General features: G+C 45.8%; 1 protein-coding gene across 4 annotated transcripts in view; it reads right to left on the reverse strand.

The window, feature by feature from the left end:
* Positions 1–12590: 12590 nt before the first annotated feature.
* LOC135550115 (spondin-1-like) overlaps positions 12591–24398 on the reverse strand; it is a 134186-nt gene continuing 122378 nt past the window's right edge. Inside the window, exons 8-16 of one of the 4 annotated variants that reach the window (XM_064980645.1) lie at positions 23756–23957; positions 21797–21937; positions 20702–20777; positions 19896–20078; positions 16398–16568; positions 15765–15932; positions 15357–15521; positions 14056–14349; positions 12591–13740 (exon numbers count right to left, since the gene is read on the reverse strand). In XM_064980645.1, the coding sequence (XP_064836717.1) occupies positions 13577–13740; positions 14056–14349; positions 15357–15521; positions 15765–15932; positions 16398–16568; positions 19896–20078; positions 20702–20777; positions 21797–21937; positions 23756–23957 (1564 nt within the window). In that variant the 3' untranslated portion in view covers positions 12591–13576. Of the gene's footprint in view, positions 13741–14055; positions 14350–15356; positions 15522–15764; positions 15933–16397; positions 16569–19895; positions 20079–20701; positions 20859–21796; positions 21938–23755; positions 23979–24398 lie in introns of all 4 variants that reach the window. The other 3 variants (XM_064980628.1, XM_064980636.1, XM_064980619.1) reach the window with 3 other exon arrangements.

Raw genomic sequence — 24398 nt, forward strand, 5'->3', positions numbered from 1 at the left:
TGGTTGGTGGTGCTGCAGCTGAGCAGGAGCTGAGTGTTCCACGGGGTCGGAGGTGCTGCAGCAGAGCAGGAGCTAAGTGTTCCAGCGGGGTCGGTGGTGCTGCAGCAGAGCAGGAGCTGAGTGTTCCACGGGGTCGGAGGTGCTGCAGCAGAGCAGGAGCTGAGTGTTCCAGCGGGGTCGGAGGTGCTGCAGCAGAGCAGGAGCTGAGTGTTCCAGCGGGGTCGGAGGTGCTGCAGCAGAGCAGTAGCTGAGTGTTCCAGCGGGGTCGGTGGTGCTGCAGCTGAGCAGGAGCTGAGTGTTCCAGTGGGGTCGGTGGTGCTGCAGAAGAGCAGGAGCTGAGTGTTCCAGCGCGGTCGGTGGTGCTGCAGCTGAGCAGGAGCTGAGTGTTCTATTGGGGTCGGTGGTGCTGCAGCTGAGCAGGAAATGAGTGTTCTATTGGGGTCGGTGGTGCTGCAGCTGAGCAGGAGCTGAGTGTTCCAGTGGGGTCGGTGGTGCTGCAGCAGAGCAGGAGCTGAGTGTTCCAGTGGGGTCGGTGGTGCTGCAGCTGAGCAGGAGCTGAGTGTTCCAGTGGGGTTGGTGGTGCTGCAGCAGAGCAGGAGCTGAGTGTTCCAGCGGGGTCGGTGGTGCTGCAGCTGAGCAGGAGCTGAGTGTTCCAGTGGGGTCGGTGGTGCTGCAGCAGAGCAGGAGCTGAGTGTTCCAGTGGGGTCGGTGGTGCTGCAGCTGAGCAGGAGCTGAGTGTTCCAGTGGGGTTGGTGGTGCTGCAGCAGAGAAGGAGCTGAGTGTTCCAGCGGGGTCGGTGGTGCTGCAGCTGAGCAGGAGCTGAGTGTTCCAGTGGGGTCGGTGGTGCTGCAGAAGAGCAGGAGCTGAGTGTTCCAGCGCGGTCGGTGGTGCTGCAGCTGAGCAGGAGCTGAGTGTTCTATTGGGGTCGGTGGTGCTGCAGCTGAGCAGGAAATGAGTGTTCTATTGGGGTCGGTGGTGCTGCAGCTGAGCAGGAGCTGAGTGTTCCAGTGGGGTCGGTGGTGCTGCAGCAGAGCAGGAGCTGAGTGTTCCAGTGGGGTCGGTGGTGCTGCAGCTGAGCAGGAGCTGAGTGTTCCAGTGGGGTTGGTGGTGCTGCAGCAGAGCAGGAGCTGAGTCTTCCAGCGGGGTCGGTGGTGCTGCAGCAGAGCAGGAGCTGAGTGTTCCAGCGGGGTTGGTGGTGCTGCAGCAGAGCAGGAGCTGAGTGTTCCAGCGCGGTCGGTGGTGCTGCAGCAGAGCAGGAGCTGAGTGTTCTATTGGGGTCGGTGGTGCTGCAGCTGAGCAGGAGCTGAGTGTTCCAGTGGGGTCGGTGGTGCTGCAGCAGAGCAGGAGCTGAGTGTTCTATTGGGGTCGGTGGTGCTGCAGCTGAGCAGGAAATTAGTGTTCTATTGGGGTCGGTGGTGCTGCAGCTGAGCAGGAGCTGAGTGTTCCAGTGGGGTCGGTGGTGCTGCAGCAGAGCAGGAGCTGAGTGCGCCCCGCCCCGTCGCCTCCATAACCCTCCAGCGGCCGTGTCCTCACAGATGTAGTCCTGCAAACGCAAAGAGACACCATCGGTGCTATTAGAGGTTGCCAATGAGTTGAAGTGGGACAGGCACGGCTTGGCTTCTGCGGGTGCTGCTCTGTAAAGCTGAGCCCACTACAGCACAGAGATCCAAGAGATCAGGTCTTGGTAATCGAAACCGGCTTCTAAGCCACTCATGATCATTGGCCAGTAAATTTTGCTGGTCTCTGAATATTCACTCTCTCCGAATTATTCCATTCGCCAAATCTTCCAACAGTGCCAAAGCAGCCATTGTGTGTCATTACACATTGTTATGCATGCCTTTTAATACCCACCCATTTGATTGTCAATTACCCTGATTACCCTATAACTGACAATTGTAATTGACAATGACAGGGCCATTATCACATTGACATTTCTGCGCAACAGTAACGGGGTTCTTCCTGGGAAGGAGAGGCGGACCAAAATGCAGCGTTGTTATAATTCATGGTTCTTTAATAAACAAACTATACATGAATAAACTACAAATACAAGAAACGTGAAAACCCGAAACAGTCCAGTGTGGTACAAATACTGACACAGAAGACAATCACCCACAAAACCCAACACCAAACAGGCTACCTAAATATGGTTCCCAATCAGAGACAATGACTAACACCTGCCTCTGATTGAGAACCATATCAGGCCAAACACAGAAACAGACAAACTAGACACACAACATAGAATGCCCACTCAGATCCCACCCTGACCAAACAAAACATAGAAACATACAAAGCAAACTATGGTCAGGGTGTGACAGTACCCCCCCCCCCAAGGTGCGTACTCCGGCCGCAAAACCTGAACCTATTGGGGAGGGTCTGGGTGGGCATCTGTCCGCGGTGGCGGCTCTGGTGCTGGACGTGGCCCCCACTTCACCATAGTCTTAGTCCGCCACATTGTCCGCTTCCGTGGCCTCCTAACCACAGAGGGGCAGCTCGGGACAGAGGGGCAGCTCGGGACAGAGGGGCAGCTCGGGACAGAGGGGCAGCCTGGGACAGAGGGGCAGCTCCGTACTGGCTGACGACTCTGGCAGATCCTGGCTGACTGGCGGCTTTGGCGGATCCTGGCTGACTGGCGGCACTGGCGGATCCAGGCTGACTGGCGGCACTGGCAGATCCTGGCTGACTGGCGGATCCTGGCAGACTGGCGGCTCCTGGCAGACTGGCGGCACTGGCGGCTCCTGGCAGACTGGCGGCACTGGGGGCTCCTTGCAGACTGGCGGCACTGGCGGCTCCTTGCAGACTGGTGGCACTGGCGTCTCAGGACAGACGGGAGACTCTGATGACGCTGGGCAGACGGGTAGCTCAGGTGGCGCTGGGCAGACTGGAGACTCCGGCAGCGCTGGAGAGGAGGAAGGCTCTGGCAGTGCTGGACAGGCGGGAGCACCTGTAGGGATGAGACGGAGAGACAGCCTGGTGCGGGGGGCTGCCACCGGAGGGCTGGTGCGTGGAGGTGGTACCGGATAGACCAGACTGTGCAGGCTCACTGGAGCTATTGAGCACCGAGCCTGCCCAACCTTACCTGGTTGAATGCTCCCGGTTGTCCTGCCAGTGCGGCGAGGTGGAATAGCCCGCACTGGGCTATGCAGGCGAACCGGGGACACCATGCGCAAGGCTGGTGCCATGTAAGCCGGCCCAAGGAGACTGTTAGTGGAATTCTAAATTCCTCTGTATTGTTTCCCAATCAGAATTAAATACTCTGTCAATGCATTCGAATGGTGTGTAAGACCCAATATTTTTATAAGAATGGACAGAGCCCCGGTCTTAAAAGTCAGGTAACAGCGTTTAATTCAAGAGAGTACTCTTATATACACATTTTTCCACAGGTTATAAACTGAAAATGACGTCAGCGTTTTCTAATGTTCTATCTCTTCATGACACCGGTAGAGAGGCCCTATAGTTCTCGAGCCTTCCCTCCTCGCCTGTCGCCAAGGTCAGTCCGTGTAGATAGCATTCTAGACAGTCTAGAGAGAGTCCGTCCCTGCCATCTGGAGATAGTTCATCCATTTGTACCAAGGCACCGTTCTAAACTCCTGACTATATTATATACAATTGGGAATGGGAGCAAAAGTGAAAATTCATATATGTACAGTAACATTTAGTATTTTAATTAGTACATATACAGTACCATAATTGTATTCTGATTAGTACACCCTGATTGAAATGTATACATAATTAGTCATTATAGATTAAAAAAATTCCCTTAACAGAGACGCACTGGAGACCAGATGCGTAGAGCCGGCTTAATGGCACTTGGCTCGATGCCCACTCTAGCCCGGCCGATACGTGGAGCTGGTATGTACCACACCGGGCTATGCACCCGCACTGGGGACACCGTGCTCTTCACAGCATAACACGGTGCCTGCCCGGTCTCTCTCGCCCTCCGGTAAGCACAGGAAGTTGGCTCAGGTCTCCTACCTGGCTTCTCCATACTCCCTGTGTTCCTCCCCCAAGACATTTTTGGGGCTGACTCTCGGGCTTCCATCCACGCCGCCGTGCTGCCTCCTCATACCAGCGCCTCTCCGCTTTCGCTGCCTCCAGCTCTTCTTTGGGGCGATGATAATCTCCTGGCTGTGCCCAGGGTCCTTTACCGTCCAATTCGTCCTCCCATGTCCATTCCTCTTTGCGCTGCTGTTGCTGTTGCCTGTTACCACGCCGCTTGGTCCTGTTCTGGTGGGTGATTCTGTAACGGGGTTCTTCCTGGGAAGGAGAGGAGGACCAAAATGCAGCGTGGTTATAATTCATGGTTCTTTAATAAACAAACTATACATGAATAAACTACAAAAACAAGAAACGTAAAAACCCGAAACAAATAGGCTACCTAAATATGGTTCCCAATCAGAGACAATGACTAACACCTGCCTCTGATGGAGAACCAAATCAGGCCAAACACAGAAACAGACAAACTAGACACACAACATAGAATGCCCACTCAGATCACACCCTGACCAAACAAAACATAGAAACATACAAAGCAAACTATGGTCAGGGTGTGACAGTAGCGAACATGTGATAACAATATATGAAACTGTGCACTCCTATCTGCCTGACTGAGGTATCGAAAACGGCATCAGTTTAAATGTAATATGTCTCACTGTTTACCTTATTATTTATGAGAATACATGTCATAACATGCAGGTATTGTTTAATAATTACAGATCCAATTAAATGTGCTTCCCGATTAAACTGTACAACATTTGAGGGGTTCTTTTGCAAAAGCAGATATCTCCATTTGTATTTTTGATCCTAAATCATGTTGTGTGTTTTGTGTGCACTGCAGGGAACTCTTCATATATAGAACGTGAGACATAATATTTCGATTTATTTTACACAATGGTATCTCCAGTTTGTGCATACATATAGGTCAAAGTGTATGTGGAGGACCGCATATTCTCCCGGCAAGTTTGTTTTATGATAAATGCTTAGAAAGTGGCCTACACCCTCTTTTGTGCATACAATGTTTATAAATGAGGCCCCTGGCCTTCATAATCACCCGACCTCAACCCAATTGAGATGGTTTGGGATGAGTTGGACCGCAGAGTGAAGGAAAAGCAGCCAACAGGTGCTCAACATATGTGGAAACTCCTTCAAGACTGTTGGAACAGCATTCCTCGTGAATCTGGTTGGCAGAATGCCAAGAGTGTGCAAAGCTGTCATCAAGGTAAAAGGTGGCTACTTTGAAGAAAAAATATATATATTTAACCCTTTTTTGATTACTACATAATTCCATATGTGTTATTTCATAGTTGTGATGTCTTCACTATTATTATACAATGTAGAAAATGGTAAAAACAAAGAAAACGTGTCCAAACGTTTGACTGGTACTGTACATCTATACTGTATATATGCAGGCCAAACTTTTACACTCTCTGGACTCACACTCTGGGTGTGAGTCCAGATCCCTCAGACTAGCTTGTGGTTCCTGACTGGGCATAGACACGGCTACGAATCCCTTTTGGCCCAACAGTCTAGAGGGGGATGGTAACTAGACCCGTAACATAACTCATGCAAATTATAGTGAAAAAGTAAGAGTGAGAACGAAATAACCACAGACAATTAAATTACCGTCATTTGAAAACACACGGTAATGGGGGGAGCAGAAAAAGGGGCTGAGCTGGACCCAAGGAAAGAAACAATAAGTATCCAAAAACACCCCCAAGCTAGACTAGCCTACTGCACCAACAGCTAACTAACTAACCAAAAATACAGTGGGTGGTCCGCCCAGTTCTAACTAGTGTTTTATACAAAGTATTCCTACGGATAATGTATGCCCATGGGTGACTTATCTTGGTACCCCCTTTTCCCACCGTCAAACAAACACCATAACAAAACCAATACTCACAGGTGGGGACAAAGTGACATGTAGATGCAAAAACCAAACAAGAGATCTACAGACAGATAGCATTGACAGAGAGATTGAGCTCCAGAGCAAACAACAGACAGGGTTTTTAAACCAAGGGAAAGGGAATATGATAGGGTCATGGAAACAGGAGGAGGTGTGTCTTCTGATTAGCGACTGATTGGGGAATGATGATTGCCACCTGTGAGGGGAGACGGAGATAAAATAAATTCACACACACAGGATACACACAAAATACCTGTATCCGTAACAGACACCCTTCTTGGTGTTTGAGTTTTAAGTGTTGGGGTGGTGAGATAAGAGCGGTGAGCCAGCAGAGTGTGAGGGTATGTATAAGTGAGAACCATGAGGAGAGGCTGTAAGGCAGAGACCCTACAGCCACATAGCAAACACTCTTTATCTAAATGCAGAAGAGCAGATGGATGAATGTTAGTGTGGGAGAGAGGAGGAATGGGTGTGAGTGTGTGTACTCTTTCCATGACTGTACATGTGGGTTTCTAGTTTGTGTGTGTGTGTGTGTGTGTGTGTGTGTGTGTGTGTGTGTGTGTGTGTGTGTGTGTGTGTGTGTGTGTGTGTGTGTGTGTGTGTGTGTGTGTGTGTGTGTGTGTGTGTGTGTGTGTGTGTGTGTGTGTGTGTGTGAGAGAGAGAGAGAGAGCAGGAGGTGTCACACCACGGGGGGAAGAATCCAACACACCAACATATGGATACACCCTCAGGCTAACCGATACATTCTTTCTCAGGCTTGACCACCCACATGTTGGATTTTCTCTTGTCCAATAAGATATGGAATATTCTATATTTGTGGACTTCATGGACCTCCACTTTGTTGATATCATGGCTAACAGAAAGAGTGAGAGACAAACAAATAGAGAGTAGAGAGGAAACAACTCAATTATTAGATATGATTGAGGCTTGAGGGAGAGAAAATATTGTTTGGGTTTTGGTTACGCCAGACATTTGTTATGTCTAACGATCATCTTTATTATTTAATACATTATTAAACACTCTTTTATTATTTCTGCACTCAACCATTCCTCTAGCTTTAATTAAACAATGACCAGCGGCTACCAAGCCAACCGCCACATTGTTTGGAGTCCTTTGGCATTGCTGTGGAACGGCAGTCAATTTCTGATTAGTGCGTGGTGAATTCCCGTGAAATGCGTTTCCCAAGCAACAGCGAGATAACATGACAGGGAATATGTTTTCTGCTATCGCCAGGATGGGGTTTTCCTTTTCTCTTTCAGCAATCGGGGAAGAAAGACAGTAAATAAAATAGAACATTTTATATAAAAATGTAAACAAGACTAAACAAACTATACATATCAAATTATACATTAAACTCAACCATGATATTGACTGACTGAGCCTCTACATGACACTTGCCAGCAGATATACTGCATATTATATAAATGTAATATGCTGGGCCAGTGAACATGGAAAAACAAAACCATTTCCAGTGTCTCTATTCATTACTACATAAAAATGTCCAGAATTATTCTACTTTCTTTGAGACTGACCCACCTTAGATGTGCCCATCGTGCTTCTCTCCAGTCTAAAGGCGGATGCAAATGGTCATCCACGCTTTTCAAAGCAAAGATTGACTAGGCATTAAACAGTGGTGGAAAAAGTACGCAATTGTCATACTTGAGTAAAAGTAAAGATACCTTATTTGAAAATGACTAAGTAAAAGTGAAAGTCACCCAGTAAAATACTACTTGAGTAAAAGTCTTAAAGTATTTGGTTTATATATACCTAAGTATCAAAGTAAATGTAATAGTGAAAATATACTTAAGTTTGAAAAGTAAAGTGTTTGTGTTTAGTGAGTCTGCCAGATCAGAGGCAGTAGTAATGACTAGAGATGTTCTCATGATAAGTGCATGAATTGGACCATTTTCCTCTCCTGCTAACCATTCAAAATGTACTTTTGGGTGTCAGGGAAAATTTATGGAGTAAAAATACATAATTTTCTTTAGGAATGTAGTGGATTAAAAGTAAAAGTAATCAAAACTATGAATAGTAAAGTAAAGTACAGATACCAAAAGAACGACGTACTTTACACCACTGGCATTAAATGATGGAATTGCAGCTCAGTAGCTCTGTGCCAGTCTATAGACATCGGCCCTGTTCTGCCATGCCACAATATAAAAATATTTATATGAACAGCAGTAGTCCGTACTCCCCACCATCACCCCCCCTCCCTATATGACTATATCACTGCCATGGAGCCCAATTGAGGTCTATACATTTGTGGAAAAGAGCTTCTGGAGGTCTGGTCTTCCTATTGATTTTTACTACCCTGGCTTATTGGTTTATGAAATGTTATATTTCCTCTGACTCCTTGTCCAGACGGATAGAGAGACTGGCCAGGGAAGGAAGGAGCTGCATTATTTCCCAAAATGCAGTTTGAAAATTGAAAATCAAGTTATTGTTTTTTTATTTTCCTTTTCTTTCTCTTTCCTCTTGCGGTCTGTCAGCAGTCTGTCAGCGGTCTGTCAGCGGTCTGTCAGCAGTCTGTCAGCAGTCTGTCAGCGGTCTGTCAGCGGTCTGTCAGCGGTCTGTCAGCGGTCTGTCAGCGGTCTGTCAGCGGTCTGTCAGCGGTCTGTCAGCGGTCTGTCAGCGGTCTGTCAGCAGTCTGTCAGCAGTCTGTCAGCAGTCTGTCAGCGGTCTGTCAGCAGTCTGTCAGCAGTCTGTCAGCGGTCTGTCAGCGGTCTGTCAGCGGTCTGTCAGCGGTCTGTCAGCGGTCTGTCAGCAGTCTGTCAGCAGTCTGTCAGCAGTCTGTCAGCGGTCTGTCAGCAGTCTGTCAGCGGTCTGTCAGCAGTCTGTCAGCGGTCTGTCAGCGGTCTGTCAGCGGTCTGTCAGCGGTCTGTCAGCGGTCTGTCAGCGGTCTGTCAGCAGTCTGTCAGCGGTCTGTCAGCGGTCTGTCAGCGGTCTGTCAGCGGTCTGTCAGCAGTCTGTCAGCAGTCTGTCAGCAGTCTGTCAGCGAGTGGGCTGATTGTCCTGTGAGGTAGATCACAGGACAATTATCTCAGTGACACATCTCTCCTTTTAGACACACTAGACTGAGAGGTGTATGTGGTAACCCTTTCTATGCCCTGCTTCTGCAGCTCAAGCCATTCTGATCACTGCAGCTAAAAAGAGAATTCAGACACCCTTTAAATGAGAATGAAAGAAAATACACATTTGCCAAATGAGAGGGTGTAAGGTGCTTATACTGTAAAATACCTGTAATATTAGGTTTCCAGTCATTTGATATATTTGACCAGAGCTCATACAAGTACCCAATAAGAATAGCCATGTTTGGTCATAAATTAGTATTCACATTAATATTCACTCAAAGCATGCAACATTTGCATAATGCAATTGGCCAAATTAGAATTCCATTGCTTATCTACTAGGTTCCCCTTTGTGTGGTAGTTAAATAAAACCATATCACAATGTGTTATCACAGCTCCTATAGCAACAGTTATTGTTTTCAGCTCTAGGGCTTTTGGCATTTTCTGACTGACTCCATATCAGGAATTGTACAAGCTCCATATGTACAAGCAGCCACCTGCTGTGTTTTAAAACAAGTGTTGGGTTTATTTAGATTTGTTTTTGGAAAGACACTGAAAACAGATGCAGGACCAAAACACTTTATTGCCTGAATCTCAATGCGCACAATTACTTTTCAAATAACACCAAAAGACCCCAGGGAAGATATGTATTTCATATTAAATGTCTCATAATGAATGTTTTAGATTACTCTGGGATGATATATCACCATAAGTCATCAATTACAGTACAGCATCATGATGTTAGGGCAGATTTACTATTTTGTTTCTTCCAGCTATCCACATGACTGTTTCAGTCTCTACTGTTAATATAAATGTAAAACTATTCATGCCAATTTCACACTATGCACAGTCATTTTACATAGTAAGTCAATCAGAGTGATTTTCAATGCAAATGAATGCAGAGGAATGTATAGAGTCTCACCATACATTATGCAGTGCCATTGCAGCACAAAAGAGGCTTTTCCTTCCTAATAGTGGCTTTATCAATGTGTATACCACAGAGCACTTCACATACCGAAGCAATACTTCTCATTGGACTCAAGGTTTTTCATCAGTCGACTTGAGATCTCAGCAGCAGTAGCCTAAAGGCAGTCTGAGATAGAGAGGAAGACATCACATCTATTTTGAGCCCACCTATCCTGCCTTGTTGCCAACAGGGAGAGAAGGTGGAGAGAAGCCAGCAAGCCGGCCCTCTGTCAGAGAAGAGACAGTTCATGTTGACGGAGGCCTTATGGGTACTCTGGAACACTCCCACACAGTCGACCACTGCACTGCCCCCAGTCTGTGTGTGTAAAGCTGTAGCACCGCCCTTATTTACTGTGGGCAACGTTTCAAATAGGCCCGCAGTGGCGAGTCCTGGAGAGCTGCTTATGATCTGCTGTGAGTGGTTGCTGTGGCAACAGTGAATGCAAAAAACGAGGCCTGATGAGGTCCGGGGGCAGCGCTTTGAGGCGAGTCGCCGTGTGCTGCATTCTCACTCACTCACACACACATGCAAACACGCACGCACTCACACATCGACAGCATCACTCATCTGAGTACAAAGACGGCAACAACGATCAGATGCAACTCTTTATATCACATCTCTCTTCTCCCATTTAGCCACTATCACCATGGATATTTAGTGTATATGTCAGCAAATATCACCTTGACAATTCATGTTGGAAGACTCCCAAAGCTGCAGTGTGAACCAAATGTGTGGTTGTTATCAATGGCATTGTGTATATCATTGTAAAGTGTGTTTGTGTTGCAATATTCACCCTTTCCCTCTGAATTCCACCACCCATAGGACACCATCATATACCCCAGGCTGTCAAAGGTTGATTTAAATCAGTCTGACTCATTTCTTCAAGATGGCTGCCAGTGCATGACATCTCTGTTCACTTATTTCCCCTCTCTTTACTTCTGCTTGGTTTAAGGTAAATACTACTTAATGGAGACACCAATTGAATCCAAAGTATGTTGCTTTAATGAGCAAAGCTGGCAACTAACTGTCCCTGATTGTGTCACTGTGAATATCTTTAGAAGACAAGCTCAGACGATGAGCAACCTGGGTGCATTCAGCAAGGCACATCGTTGTGCAACTTTCAGATGGCATGTAGAAATATAGCATGTAGAACAAACATGCCTCTCTGACGTGTATAATAAGGAATCATGTCAGCTCTGTTCATGACATTTATATCTACAGCGTTTCCTAATGTTTGGATACTGAGCATGGCCCTCGTGACTGTGTTTAGGGCCAAACGTTGATGGGACGAGGCACATGTCTCACTGTATGAGACTGATGTTGGATCTCCATACATTTCTGACAGAGTGAAGTGGCCTAATATGTGGACTTTTACACACACTCAGCACTAATCACAGTGTCTAAAGAAAGAAAACCCTCAACACCTCAAGGCTCAACACTAAATAGGTATCTTCTGCCACCGTCTGGTCAATGTGTGTATGTACTGCATCACCGGGAAGCGCACCCTTTTGCAGACCAGTGTTATGTGCTGCTTATGCAGCTCCCTGCCTAGACACTCACATCTCTCTTGTTATGGGTTGAGAAAAATGGGTCATGATAGACAAGTATGCTGTTACAGTATAATGTGTATTGAAATGGCACAGGCTTAGATGGGCAACTGACTCTACCTGTCAAACATACTCTCGTAAAACTGACTATCCTACCGATCCTCAACTTCGGCGATGTCATCTACAAAATAGCCTCCAACACTCTACTCACCAATTGGATGCAGTCTATCACAGTGCCATCTGTTTTGTCACCAAAACCCACTGGCTCCAGGTCATCTACAAGTCTTTGCTCTAGGTAAAGTCCCGCCTTATCTCAGCTCACTGGTCACCATAGCAGCACCCACCCGTAGCACACGCTCCAGCAGGTATATCTCTCTGTTCACCCCCAAAGCCAATTCCTCATTTGGCCGCCTTTCCTTCCAGTTCTCTGCTGCCAATGACTGGAACGAACTGCAAAAATCACTGAAGCTGGAGACTCATATCTCCCTCACTAGCTTTAAGCACCAGCTGTCAGAGCAGCTCACAGATCACTGCACCTATACATAGCCCACCTGTAAATAGCCCATCCAACTACCTCATCCCCATACTGTATTTATTTATTTATCTTGCTCCTTTGCACCCCAGTATCTCTACTTGCACATTCATCTTCTGCACATCTATCACTCCAATGTTTAATTGGTATATTGTATATTACTTCGACACCATGGCTTATTTATTGCCTTACCTCCCTTATCTTACCTCATGTGCACACACTGTATATAGTCAATAATACAGTAGAAAAAAATCTATGTTTGTTTATTCCATGTGTAACTCTGTGTTGTTATATGTGTTGAACTGCTTTGCTTTATCTTGGCCAGGTCGCAGTTGTAAATGAGAACTTGCTCTCAACTAGCCTACCTGGTTAAATAAAGGTGAAATAAAAAAATAAAAAAATGAAAAGGAACTCCCTTCTAATCAGCTTATAGTCTCCATCTAGTGGCCAAGAGTATGAAGTGCATTGGTTTATGTATGGTATGTAAACCCTGGCATGAATATGGACCTCAATGTAATATAATACATTTACATCAATATAAATGGTATTCAAAGAATAATAAACATCCGTATGACAATTTCTAACATTTACTTTTATTGTAAAGGTGATATATTCCAAAATATTAATATGTTAGAGGAGCAGAGAACAAAGAGAAGTAAAAGACACGTAAAAAACATCTACACAAGACTTTGGTAAGACTCTCGGGTGATCTTATAATAACAATGCACAAAATCATAGAGATTTCAGTTGCGGTGTGTCTACATGAACAGTAGTACAGCTGAGTAAAAAGTCATACAGGAGATTTCTTGATCCTAGAAACATGTTTTTTTTCTGAAGGATTATAAAATGCTGGAATGGCTGGGTAACTGTGCTTTAGGTTCTGGGATAATATACACTACCAAAGAGGATACTACAGGATATAGCCTAACAGTACTATCGCTTATTAAATCAATTGGTGTTTTCAACATTATCATTATTCAAGAATATTATACCACAACAAGTTTACAGTAATCTTGCAGAAGAATCCTATATGTAACAGAGCTAGTTCATTTACGAACAGAGGAAAATCAGTCAGGTTCATCAGAGGCTAGGCATTATTTTGGGAAGCCTAGATCCTCTCTCGAAATGGCTGTTTGTTTTAGGCTCGAGAAGAGACCAAGGGAATTCCTTCCTTCCTTCTTGTAAAATAACACATGACCTTTGACCTTGAAGGATGGGTCATTTCAGAATTTGCTAAACTCTTTCCAAACTCTGACTAGAGGTGTATACAGAACCAGTGTACCTTCCCCAATCTACAATCTTCAGACTCAGCCCTGGATTAAACCAAGAGAGATTAAGGTCTGTGCCAGTCCTAAACAGAGTGCATTGGATCATTGAGTGACACTATGCCACCTCACGCTCCGTCACATCACCAAGTTGCCCATAGGCACAGATCTAGGATCAGTTTACAATCCCCAAACCTAATCTGAACTGTCAGAGGGGAAAACAACTGAGCTCACACCAGTGTTTATGGGCAACCTCCACCCACTCCGTACCCATCCCGTCCCGCCCAACTTGGTCCATCTAGCAGGGGTGCACGTTACACGCTCGGATCTCCTTCCTGTCCTTGCAGCTGGGGAGCTGGGCGCTCTTAAGCCTCCTCTTGGCTGTCATGAGCCGCTCCTGAATCCCCCCGCCACACAGCTTGGTACAGTCCGTCCAGCTGGACCATGGCCTCATCTTACAGCCTGACCAGAGAGAAAGAGAAAGTGAGAGAAGGCATGGAGAAAGACATTTTATACATTTTCATGGAAATGTGTTCCTTGTTAAAGAATAGCGAAGATCATATTGAAGATAATGACTATCAAAACTGACTGTGATTTAGTTTTCTATGAGTACATTTACATGCACACTAATAATGAAATATTAAACTGATCATGGCAGTAGGTAGATTATACAATAGTCATGTAAACACATTACTCTGTTTATCTTAATTGGGGGAAGGTCAAAAGAAGTACGCATACGCTGATTAAAAAATCTGGTCAGAGTGGATTCCCACCAACCTGGGTGTTCAGCGGTCGACGTGGTCTCCTCCCCCTGTCGCCCACCCTGTTTGCTCCTCCTCTTCTCCCTCGCCTCCTTGCGCCGTTTCTTCTCGTCGCTGTTGACCTGTCCCTGGCCACCACCGCGGTTACACTTCCTGATCTTACACTTCTTCCTCTGTACAGTCTCGGGACACGAGTCCCCTCCGAACTGAGGCTCCAGCTTCACCATGCGTGTCCTGATCATGTGACCTTTACCACAGGATTTGTTGCACTCAGACCACTCCGTCCACTCTGACACCATACAGTCTGTTGCTGTAGAGAGAGAGAGAGAGAGAGAGAGAGAGAGAGAGAGAGAGAGAGAGAGAGAGAGAGAGAGAGAGAGAGAGAGAGAGAGAGAGAGAGAGAGAGAGAGAGAGAGAGAGAGAGAGAGAGAGAGAGAGAGAGAGAGAGAGAGAGAGAGAGATAATGAAGAGGGGGGTAGGGTGGAGTAAGAAAGGTGAAAAGTTAATATGGGAAGAAAGCTTGAAGATACACGTCATGACTTTGCATTAGTGTTCCTTGTTCTAAACATAACACAATACGAATCCCCTGGAAACAAATTCTCTGACTTATGTCCATTACGAGAACATTCTTAAAGAACTGCAAGGATGATTAGGGCTGGCCAGAATAATACGGCCAGCTTTATCCCCTCACTAAGACTGAAGGAAGACCAGTAAACAAGCTTTTTCACCCCAATACAATGACATCTGCCAAAGTTAAAGCTGGTTATTTCTGACTTTTAATCCCATTCTTCACAATACAGCCCTTAAATTAGCTGCCTCATTTTCTAGGGAACAGGAGAAAGGAGAGGAGAAAGAGAGTATTTTCCTATGGTAATGTGTCTGCCAGTCTCGTACCTGACTCGAATATATATATAACCTATTAAGTCAGGCTTAAATGTGAGAGCACATGGGCATTTCTGGGTTCCAATGTTCCCTCTCATATAAACCTGCTTATACTCCACCAGGGCATTCTCATGATAACCCTATCTGGGAGAGTTTGGGCTGGAGATGAGACTATGGGCACCCCTAACGCAGATGACATAAAGATGTGTACACACTAACAAGCCAAGTGTGTTATAAGTGTGTTTGTGGCGTGTGTGTGCATGTGGATGTGATAGAGAGTGTATTATAAGCAGACGGATGCTCGGTTGCACAATGAAGATAATAATCAGCATTATTATGAACTACACATGTGAAGTACTGTTTCAGTTGGTGTGTCCACACATGAAGAAAGTAGATTCACCCCAATGTGTGTGCGTGTGTGTGAATGTTCCTTACGACACTCTGGCAGCATGCACTTCTCCACCTGCTCCAGGTCCTCTGTACACTCCCCCAGCTCCACAGCAGACTTGAGCACGCGCTGCCTCGTCCGCATGCCCTTCCCACACGTCACACTGCAGTCGCTCCAGTCAGACCACGGAGACAGCATACAGGGGATGGTGTCTGTGCACACAGGACACACACAAAATCAGTGTCTATCCCGATTTCATCTGGTTGGCATTTGTTGTGGTGTCTGAGTGATAGTGTGTGCGTACGTGTGTACAAGTGTTCATGTGTGTGTACAGATGAGCGTGTGTGTGCATGTGTGTGTTTGTTTGTATAAGCCTGCATATGCTTATCTGTGTGTGACTGTGTGTGTGTGTGTGTGTGCGGGAATGTGTGTGCGGGAGTGTGTGTGTTACTCACGACACTCTGGCATCATGCACTTCTCCACCTCCAGCACCTCAGCCCCACAGATGGAGCCGTCCGGGGGAGGCATCTTCACCATGCGTTCCCTTCTCTTCATACCCAGCCCACAGGTGGCACTGCAGGAGTCCCACTCACCCCACTCTGTCACCAGACAACTGTTGGGGGCTAAAAAGAGGGGGATCAGACAGTTAAGAGGGGAAAAGGCAGAGAGGGGGAAGGGAAGAGGAGGAGGGAATAAGAAAGGGAGAGGGAAGAGGAGGGAGGTGGGGGAGAGGAAGAGAGGGGGTGTGTTCAATGGGAGAGACAGAACTTAATCCACATATGCATTAATTTGTCCTGTAATCAGGCATAATTATACATCATCCTAATAGTTTGAACAATACATTTGAATAATTTAGCAGATGCTCTTCCACTGAGAATTGATGCACACAATGAGCCTCATTTATCTACAGCATAGAAATACATAGATTTGTTTGTATGAAAAGTGCATAGACAGATTAATCAAAAGTTTCCTATACCTCGGAAAATGTTTGTTTTTTTACCTGATTAAAAGAAAACTTTGCTAAATGCAGCAATGTTTGTGATAAATGACTTTGTGAACCATTGATTTTAGGGGTTAAAGCTACTCACTGCATTCCTCGTTCACAATACACTTCTCGTTCTCCTCAGTAGGCAAGGTACACACAGAGCCATCGTCAGGGAACTGCTTGACGTAGCGTTCCCTGGACCGCAGGCCCATCCCACATGACATGCTGCACGGAGACCAGGTGATCCACTCTGACATCGTGCAGGTGGACCCTTCTGAGAGGTCGGGGGCAAAGTGCAGAAGGTCACAGTCAGTTATGGCATTTGAGTTGCATTCAGGATTTTAATGTCCTTACAGTGTTAGTAGTCACATCACACTTTATATAATCAACTAGTGTATGATGCATCTACATCATGGGACCTCCTGTTAGTCTCATTTATCATAACAAGGCAATAGGAGACTATGAGCATATATGTCAGCTCATGGCCATTAGAAGAGCTTGTACCAGTATGCCTGTACCAGTATGCCTGTACCCAAAGTGTTACCCAAGAGCTTGTACCAGTATGCCTGTACCCAAAGTGTTAGCCAAGAGTTTGTACCAGTATGCCTGTACCCAAAGTGTTACCCAAGAGTTTGTACCAGTATGCCTGTACCCAAAGTGTTACCCAAGAGTTTGTACCAGTATGCCTGTACCCAAAGTGTTACCCAAGAGCTTGTACCAGTATGCCTGTACCCAAAGTGTTACCCAAGAGTTTGTACCAGTATGCCTGTACCCAAAGTGTTACCCAAGAGTTTGTACCAGTATGCCTGTACCCAAAGTGTTACCCAAGAGCTTGTACCAGTATGCCTGTACCCAAAGTGTTACCCAAGAGTTTGTACCAGTATGCCTGTACCCAAAGTGTTACCCAAGAGTTTGTACCAGTATGCCTGTACCCAAAGTGTTACCCAAGAGCTTGTACCAGTATGCCTGTACCCAAAGTGTTACCCAAGAGCTTGTACCAGTATGACTGTACCAGTATGCCTGTACCCAAAGTGTTACCCAAGAGTTTGTACCAGTATGCCTGTACCCAAAGTGTTACCCAAGAGTTTGTACCAGTATGCCTGTACCCAAAGTGTTACCCAAGAGTTTGTACCAGTATGCCTGTACCAGTATGCCTGTACCCAAAGTGTTACCCAAGAGCTTGTACCAGTATGCCTGTACCCAAAGTGTTACCCAAGAGCTTGTACCAGTATGCCTGTACCCAAAGTGTTACCCAAGAGCTTGTACCAGTATGCCTGTACCCAAAGTGTTACCCAAGAGCTTGTACCAGTATGCCTGTACCCAAAGTGTTACCCAAGAGCTTGTACCAGTATGCCTGTACCAGTATGCCTGTACCCAAAGTGTTACCCAAGAGTTTGTACCAGTATGCCTTTACCCAAAGTGTTACCCAAGAGCTTGTACCAGTATGCCTGTACCCAAAGTGTTACCCAAGAGCTTGTACCAGTATGCCTGTACCAGTATGCCTGTACCAGTATGCCTGTACCCAAAGTGTTACCCAATAGTTTGTACCAGTATGCCTGTACCCAAAGTGGTACCCAAGAGTTTGTACCAGTATGCCTGTACCCAAAGTGTTACCCAAGAGCTTGTACCAGTATGCCTGTACCAGTATGCCTGTACCAGTATGCCTGTACCCAAAGTGTTACCCAAGAGCTTGTACCAGTATGCCTGTACCAGTATGCCTGTACCCAAAGTGTTACCCAAGAGTTTGTACCAGTATGCCTGTACCAGTATGCCTGTACCCAAAGTGTTACCCAAGAGTTTGTACCAGTATGCCTGTACCAGTATGCCTGTACCCAAAGTGTTACCCAAGAGTTTGTACCAGTATGCCTGTACCAGTATGCCTGTACCCAAAGTGTTACCCAAGAGTTTGTACCAGTGTGCCTGTACCAGTATGCCTGTACCCAAAGTGTTACCCAAGAGTTTGTACCAGTATGCCTGTACCCAAAGTGTTACCCAAGAGTTTGTACCAGTATGCCTGTACCCAAAGTGTTACCCAAGAGTTTGTACCAGTATGCCTGTACCCAAAGTGTTACCCAAGAGCTTGTACCAGTATGCCTGTACCCAAAGTGTTACCCAAGAGTTTGTACCAGTATGCCTGTACCCAAAGTGTTACCCAAGAGTTTGTACCAGTATGCCTGTACCCAAAGTGTTACCCAAGAGCTTGTACCAGTATGCCTGTACCCAAAATGTTACCCAAGAGTTTGTACCAGTATGCCTGTACCCAAAGTGTTACCCAAGAGCTTGTACCAGTATGCCTGTACCAGTATGCCTGTACCCAAAGTGCTACCCAAGAGCTTTGAAAATGCATAAGCTGTGAACACATTTATGCAACAGGCATGTTTCTCCTCATTAATAACAACCCCCTGCTGTTGTTGCATTATGTTCAGGTGGGAGGGAGGGAGGATAAGAGCCGTTCTGGGTGAGACTCACATGGATTTATATCTAAACCCTCCCTCTCCAGACTGAAAGACTCATTGAACTCTGCTCTATAAAGAAGCTCATCATTAATAAGATGAGCAAATCATCAATGAATCATTAATAATAAGCAAATCATGAATAAGAGCCCAGAGTAAGAGCCCGTGTGTGTGTGTGTGTGTGTGTGTGTGTGTACACGCACACAAACACAGAATGATGCATACACACACATGGGCTCTTACACACACACACACACACACACACACACACACACACACACACACACACACACATATTTACATTTACATTTAAGTCATTTAGCAGACGCTCTTATCCACACACACACACACACACACACACACACACACACACACACACACACACACACACACACACACACACACACACACACACACACACACACACACACACACACACACACACACATTTTATTATTCATTAGTCTTTCATTGCAAGCAGCAAAGACGTGACGCCGCTGTGTGTATTCTCATAACTTGTTATATGTCTTTTAATAAAGCCTTAGTATCCACTGTGGCCTCCCGGCAGCTTTAGCCCATTACACATTTTATAGGCTTGTCTCAGAAACACAGTGTCCCTCTCACCTCTATGCTGCTACAACTTTATTGTTTGAGCTACAAACGAGCTGGGGGCTTTATCGATGACCCAACACCAATAAAGACCTGCAGTAAACCAGATTTGATCTATCCCTGTTTTCATTGCAAACCAGATTTTACCTTCCCCTGTTTTCTTTGCAATAACCTATGAAATGCTAACAAAGATGACGTCCACACTAATAAAGCTCCTAGAGGGACTTGAGGGTCTGATGTTGATGTTGGTTTTTAGATGGGTGTTTGTACACCAAGACAGCAACAAGAAATACACATTTCCAGATTGTATCCTAGATTGTATTGTAGTATATCTGTTCATGTCAATATACATTTGTGTAACGGGGGTGGTTCGGTGAACCACGTTCACGTGTTGAGTAACATTGCCTGAGACAAAGACTTGTATTAGCACCCTGAGCTAATATATCGGCTTTAGCTTAGGAGGCAAACACAGTATTGTAAACCTTTGTTCGAAACCCCGCCATGTCTCATGAGATGCCTAGTACATCCAACATACTGACCCTCGTCGCTGCAGCCGGGCCCCATGCAGGGCTCAAAGTCCTGGGTGTGAGGACAGGGTACACTGAGGTCGAGCTGGGCCTTCAGCATCCTCTGTCTCATCCTCTTGCCCTTGTCACAGGTGGCTGAGCTGCAGGCTGACCAGGGAGACCAGTTGGAGTAGATGCATGTCTCTGGAGTGTCGTCTGGAGGGAGGGAAAGTGGGAACGTGAGAGAGAGAGAAAGGGTGGCAGAGGAGTGGAGGGTTTAGAGAGAGAGAGAGAGAGAGAGGAGAAATACATTCATCAAGTGAAGGGCATAAACACAAATGCTCAAAGTCAGAACTAGATATGTTTCCTCAGGTGTGTGTTGAGTGCCTAAGCCCCTCCTCACTAAGTGATGTGCTATTGAAACAATCAATTTAAACATGTATGTCCCTGGGACATGTTCAGGTGCGACAATTCACTTGGAAGAATCTCAACTGCAGCCTTATTGATTTATTGAAAATGCCACTACTGATCAAATCTGCTTATGATTCCATCTGTGCAGCTTTCCCATGAGAGAGAGAGAAAGAAAAGGCAACATGGAGGACAATTATGCTGAGCTGGGTTAACTCATTCTACTGTTTCTCAAGCTCTGGTTCTAATCTCCCATGCCTGGAGAGAGAGAGAGAGAGAGAGAGAGAGAGAGAGAGAGAGAGAGGAGAGAGAGAGAGAGAGATGCCTTTCTCCTCTCTCTTGCTTATCGCTCCTCTGTTACAACCTTTGTTGGCAGAGTTGGGGAGATACAGGGACACAGAGGGGAGAGAGAGATAAAGAGAGACACAGACCTTCCTCTTTCTCCTCCTGGGCGATATCAGCCACAATGTCATCCACGTTATCAGGCACGACGTTGCACTGCTCTCCCTGCGGACAGACAAACACAGGCCTGCGTTGTGGAATACATACCACTCTGTTGTGATAAGATCCTCCGTTTGCCTCTGGCGGCTATCAGACAAAGAAGGGGGTAAACAGGGAGGTCAGCTGATGCATCCTCTCACCTTTGCTGGAGCTCACAGATACACACACACGTTGTCGCTATCTAGCTAGCGTATTTAGTTATCTCTCTTTCTAGCGAACGGGGAGGTGATATGGGGACATGCTGGTAATGGAATTCAGCTGTCATAACAATAGAGGTCCGCTTAGGGCAAGTGACAAACGATCAGAGTGATAGGGTGTGTGTGTGGGGCTGGGGGCGTTGCTGTGTGTGTGCGATTGTGCGTGCACGTGTGTGCTTGTACCTGCACGCTTCAGTGTGTGAGGATCAATAGATTGACAAAGGCTAATAGAGTAGATGGAGAGATTCCAGTTGAGTCTGCCAGGCTGGATGGTGTGTAAATGCTATAGTCCACTGACATTTACATCACTGTTCAACAGCTGTTCTCTTCAAACTGCACCTATACAACTAACATTTATATCTACAGCTGCATTGACCCACAACGTCTTCAGTTAGACACTGGAACAATGCAGAGGAAGTTCAAATAAAGCTACATTCTTCTGATTGAAAAAGATGTATCTTCCTCTCAGTGTCTGAAGCATGAAAATTGACATCTCTAGTTCAATACACCAATATGTTCCATTGTGCTGTTTGTTTACCTTCTCATTTCGAGTCGTGCACCGAAACAACGTTATGAACACAGGCACATAATCAAATGTTTGTAACCACTTCGAGATCTTAGAACCACCCTCAAACATGCCTTGATGCGCATGAAATCAGGTTGTGTTGGTGACAGCTGGAGGGAAAGAACAAGAGGAGTGTGAGACAGAAAGAGGATGGAAATAGGAAGTGAAGTGAGCAAAGAAAGAGGATTGAGGCAACAAAAGTGGGAGAGATATAGCAGCCAAAGGAACGGAAGAAATGGAGAGAGATAATTGGATGAACAGACCTTTCGGGCAATGCGCTCCACTACTACCCTGGCCACGGGGGTGATGGCGCCCCCCTCAGGGTCGTAGAAGGGGCTCTGGGGGTGGTCCAGGCTAGTCAGGGGGCGGATCTTCTCCTGAGGGACTGTGGGCTTGTTGGGAGACTGGAGGTCAGAACACACACACACACACACAAATGAAGAGTCAACATAGATACATGACTGTCTTTTCATGTCAATATGTGTTCCATTGTAGTATTGAGGAACAGTGTCATGATATCAGTGATAAAATATGTATTTGCAGATAACCTTGAAAAGTTGCAATAGGTCTCTTCATGTGCACTATGGAGGTATACAACACATCTATAATATATTCTCGTCCCAGCACAAAAAACATACGGCCTCCTAAGACTGGCAAACCTAGATTATACAAGTCACAAAGCCACATCCACTAAAGCAACATGAATCCATAGATCTTGGTCAGGGACACTGTGAGTTACGGGGTTATGTGGTGAAACTGTTGTCATTAGACTGAAGCAAACGTCTGCTAACAGGGGTTGAACATAAAGGGTTGACATGTAACTTTGTATAGTGCTATTGTGTTATGGTGATCAACATCTTCCACACCTTTGAACTTCTGATATGTTATGTGTCAGGTATAACCCTCCATTACAATGTACAGAATGTGGTTGCTACATCACTACATACATCCTACTGTTTCACACCAGTGGAGAGCAGAGTCACACAGTGAGAGAGAACACCATAGGAGGCTACCAGGAGCTGTTTTAACAACTCAAAACGTCAACTTCAGGCTTCCTGAAACAACAGAAACCACTAAAATATATAGACACCGTTCAATAATAAAACACTCTACAACCTCATTTCATGAGTTCTTGCACAACTTGTTCTTTCTTCCACCCAAGTACACTGTAAATATGTCTGAGGCTCCAGATATTTGATATGAGTAAGGTCATTGGTGGGGAGAGCCAAATCAAACAGGGGAGTAACAGTTCAACAGGTTCGTCTGTGAACTCCCAGGGATCAGCCAAAGGTCTGTCTGTGAGCTCACACAGCACAGTCATAACCTCTCCTCAACCAGTCTGCCCATATACTGAAAAATAATATATTGACATATATACAGTGGACAAAACATTAGGAACACCTGCTCTTCCATGACAGACTGACCAGATGAATCCAGGTGAAAGTTATAATACCTTATTGATGTCACTTATTAAATCCACTTCAATCATTGTAGATGAAGGGGAGGAGACAGGTTAAAGAAGCATTTTTAAGCCTTGAGACAATTGAGACATGGATTGTGTATGTGTGCCATTCAGAAGGAAAATGGGCAAGACTAAATATTTAAGTGCTTTGAACGGGGTATGGTAGTAGGTGCCAGGGGCTTGTGGAGTCCATGCCCCAATGAATTGATGCAGTTCTGAGGGAAAAAGTCAATATAGACTCAATATTAGAAAGGTGTTCCTGATGTTTTATACACTCAGTGTATTGCAATAAATATTTTGACAATATCTTAATATTATTTTTGTGCTAGTAGGCTGTACCTGCACCAAAATTACAGTATTTCTCCGTCATAGCTTGTTCTCCATCTTCTTTTTAAATACTGAACCAATTTGTTTTCAGCACTTTTATTTCCACGACTGATCGAAACTCGTTTTCTCATGGCTCTCTCTTGTCCCTCTGCAGCAGACGTATGTTTGGAACATCGTATTGCAGTATCGAAAAGTAATACATATAGATTCATGAGAATCGCAATAAATATCATATCGGCACCTAAGTATCATGATAATATGGTATTGTGAGGTCCCTGGCAACTCCCAGCCCTATAAGAAGTGTGATTTTATACAGTAGGTGGTGTGAGTGATGTCTGGGGCTTGCGCTCCAGGGTTATGGTTAGAATCACTGTGGTAGAGATAGTGTGAATATTAGAGCGTTTAGTTGTGACATTTTGAGGAGGCCATTGACCTCATAGGTGACCCCGTTGTCGGTGCCTGCATCCCAGGGGATCATATCCTGGACAACCCTCTGGGCCCAACCACACTCCTTGGTGCAGAGGTCCTCTGCAGACAGCCCCACGTTCCAGTCAGGGCTGGGCCCCAGCATGGTGAGGAAGGACATCAGGTGACGGGTCCGGTCCACTGAGAACTCAGCCGACGGGGCAGCACGACTGGAGGACAGAGAGAAGGGACTATTTTGAAGAAAGTCACAATTGCAATAATTGTGATATGTGATGTTTTACCTACCTTTAGCTGATCAATGCACTGATTGCAAGTCACTCTGGATAAGGGTGCCTGTTAAATGACTAAATATGAAAAGTAGAAGAGAGAAGAGAGAGTGTATAGAGCGAGAGAGAGAGAAAGAGAGAGAGAGAGAGAACAGAAATACTGACTGAAGTCCCTAAAAAGCAAAAAAAGAGATAGAGGGATAGCAAGGAAAGGGAGATGAAGAACGAGGAAAGGATGAGAGCAGGGGTACTTAAGTCGACAGAGATGTAGAGAAGTTTCTTTGCTGCCTCAGGCATGCCCTGCACATCCAGCTCACCCCCTACAACAGTTCAACACAGAGCCGCCAGCCAGAGGTAAAGAGTCATAAACACGCCTAAATACTT

Source organism: Oncorhynchus masou, chromosome 1 (genome assembly GCF_036934945.1).
Source record: "Oncorhynchus masou masou isolate Uvic2021 chromosome 1, UVic_Omas_1.1, whole genome shotgun sequence".
In the NCBI taxonomy this organism is placed as follows: domain Eukaryota; kingdom Metazoa; phylum Chordata; class Actinopteri; order Salmoniformes; family Salmonidae; genus Oncorhynchus; species Oncorhynchus masou.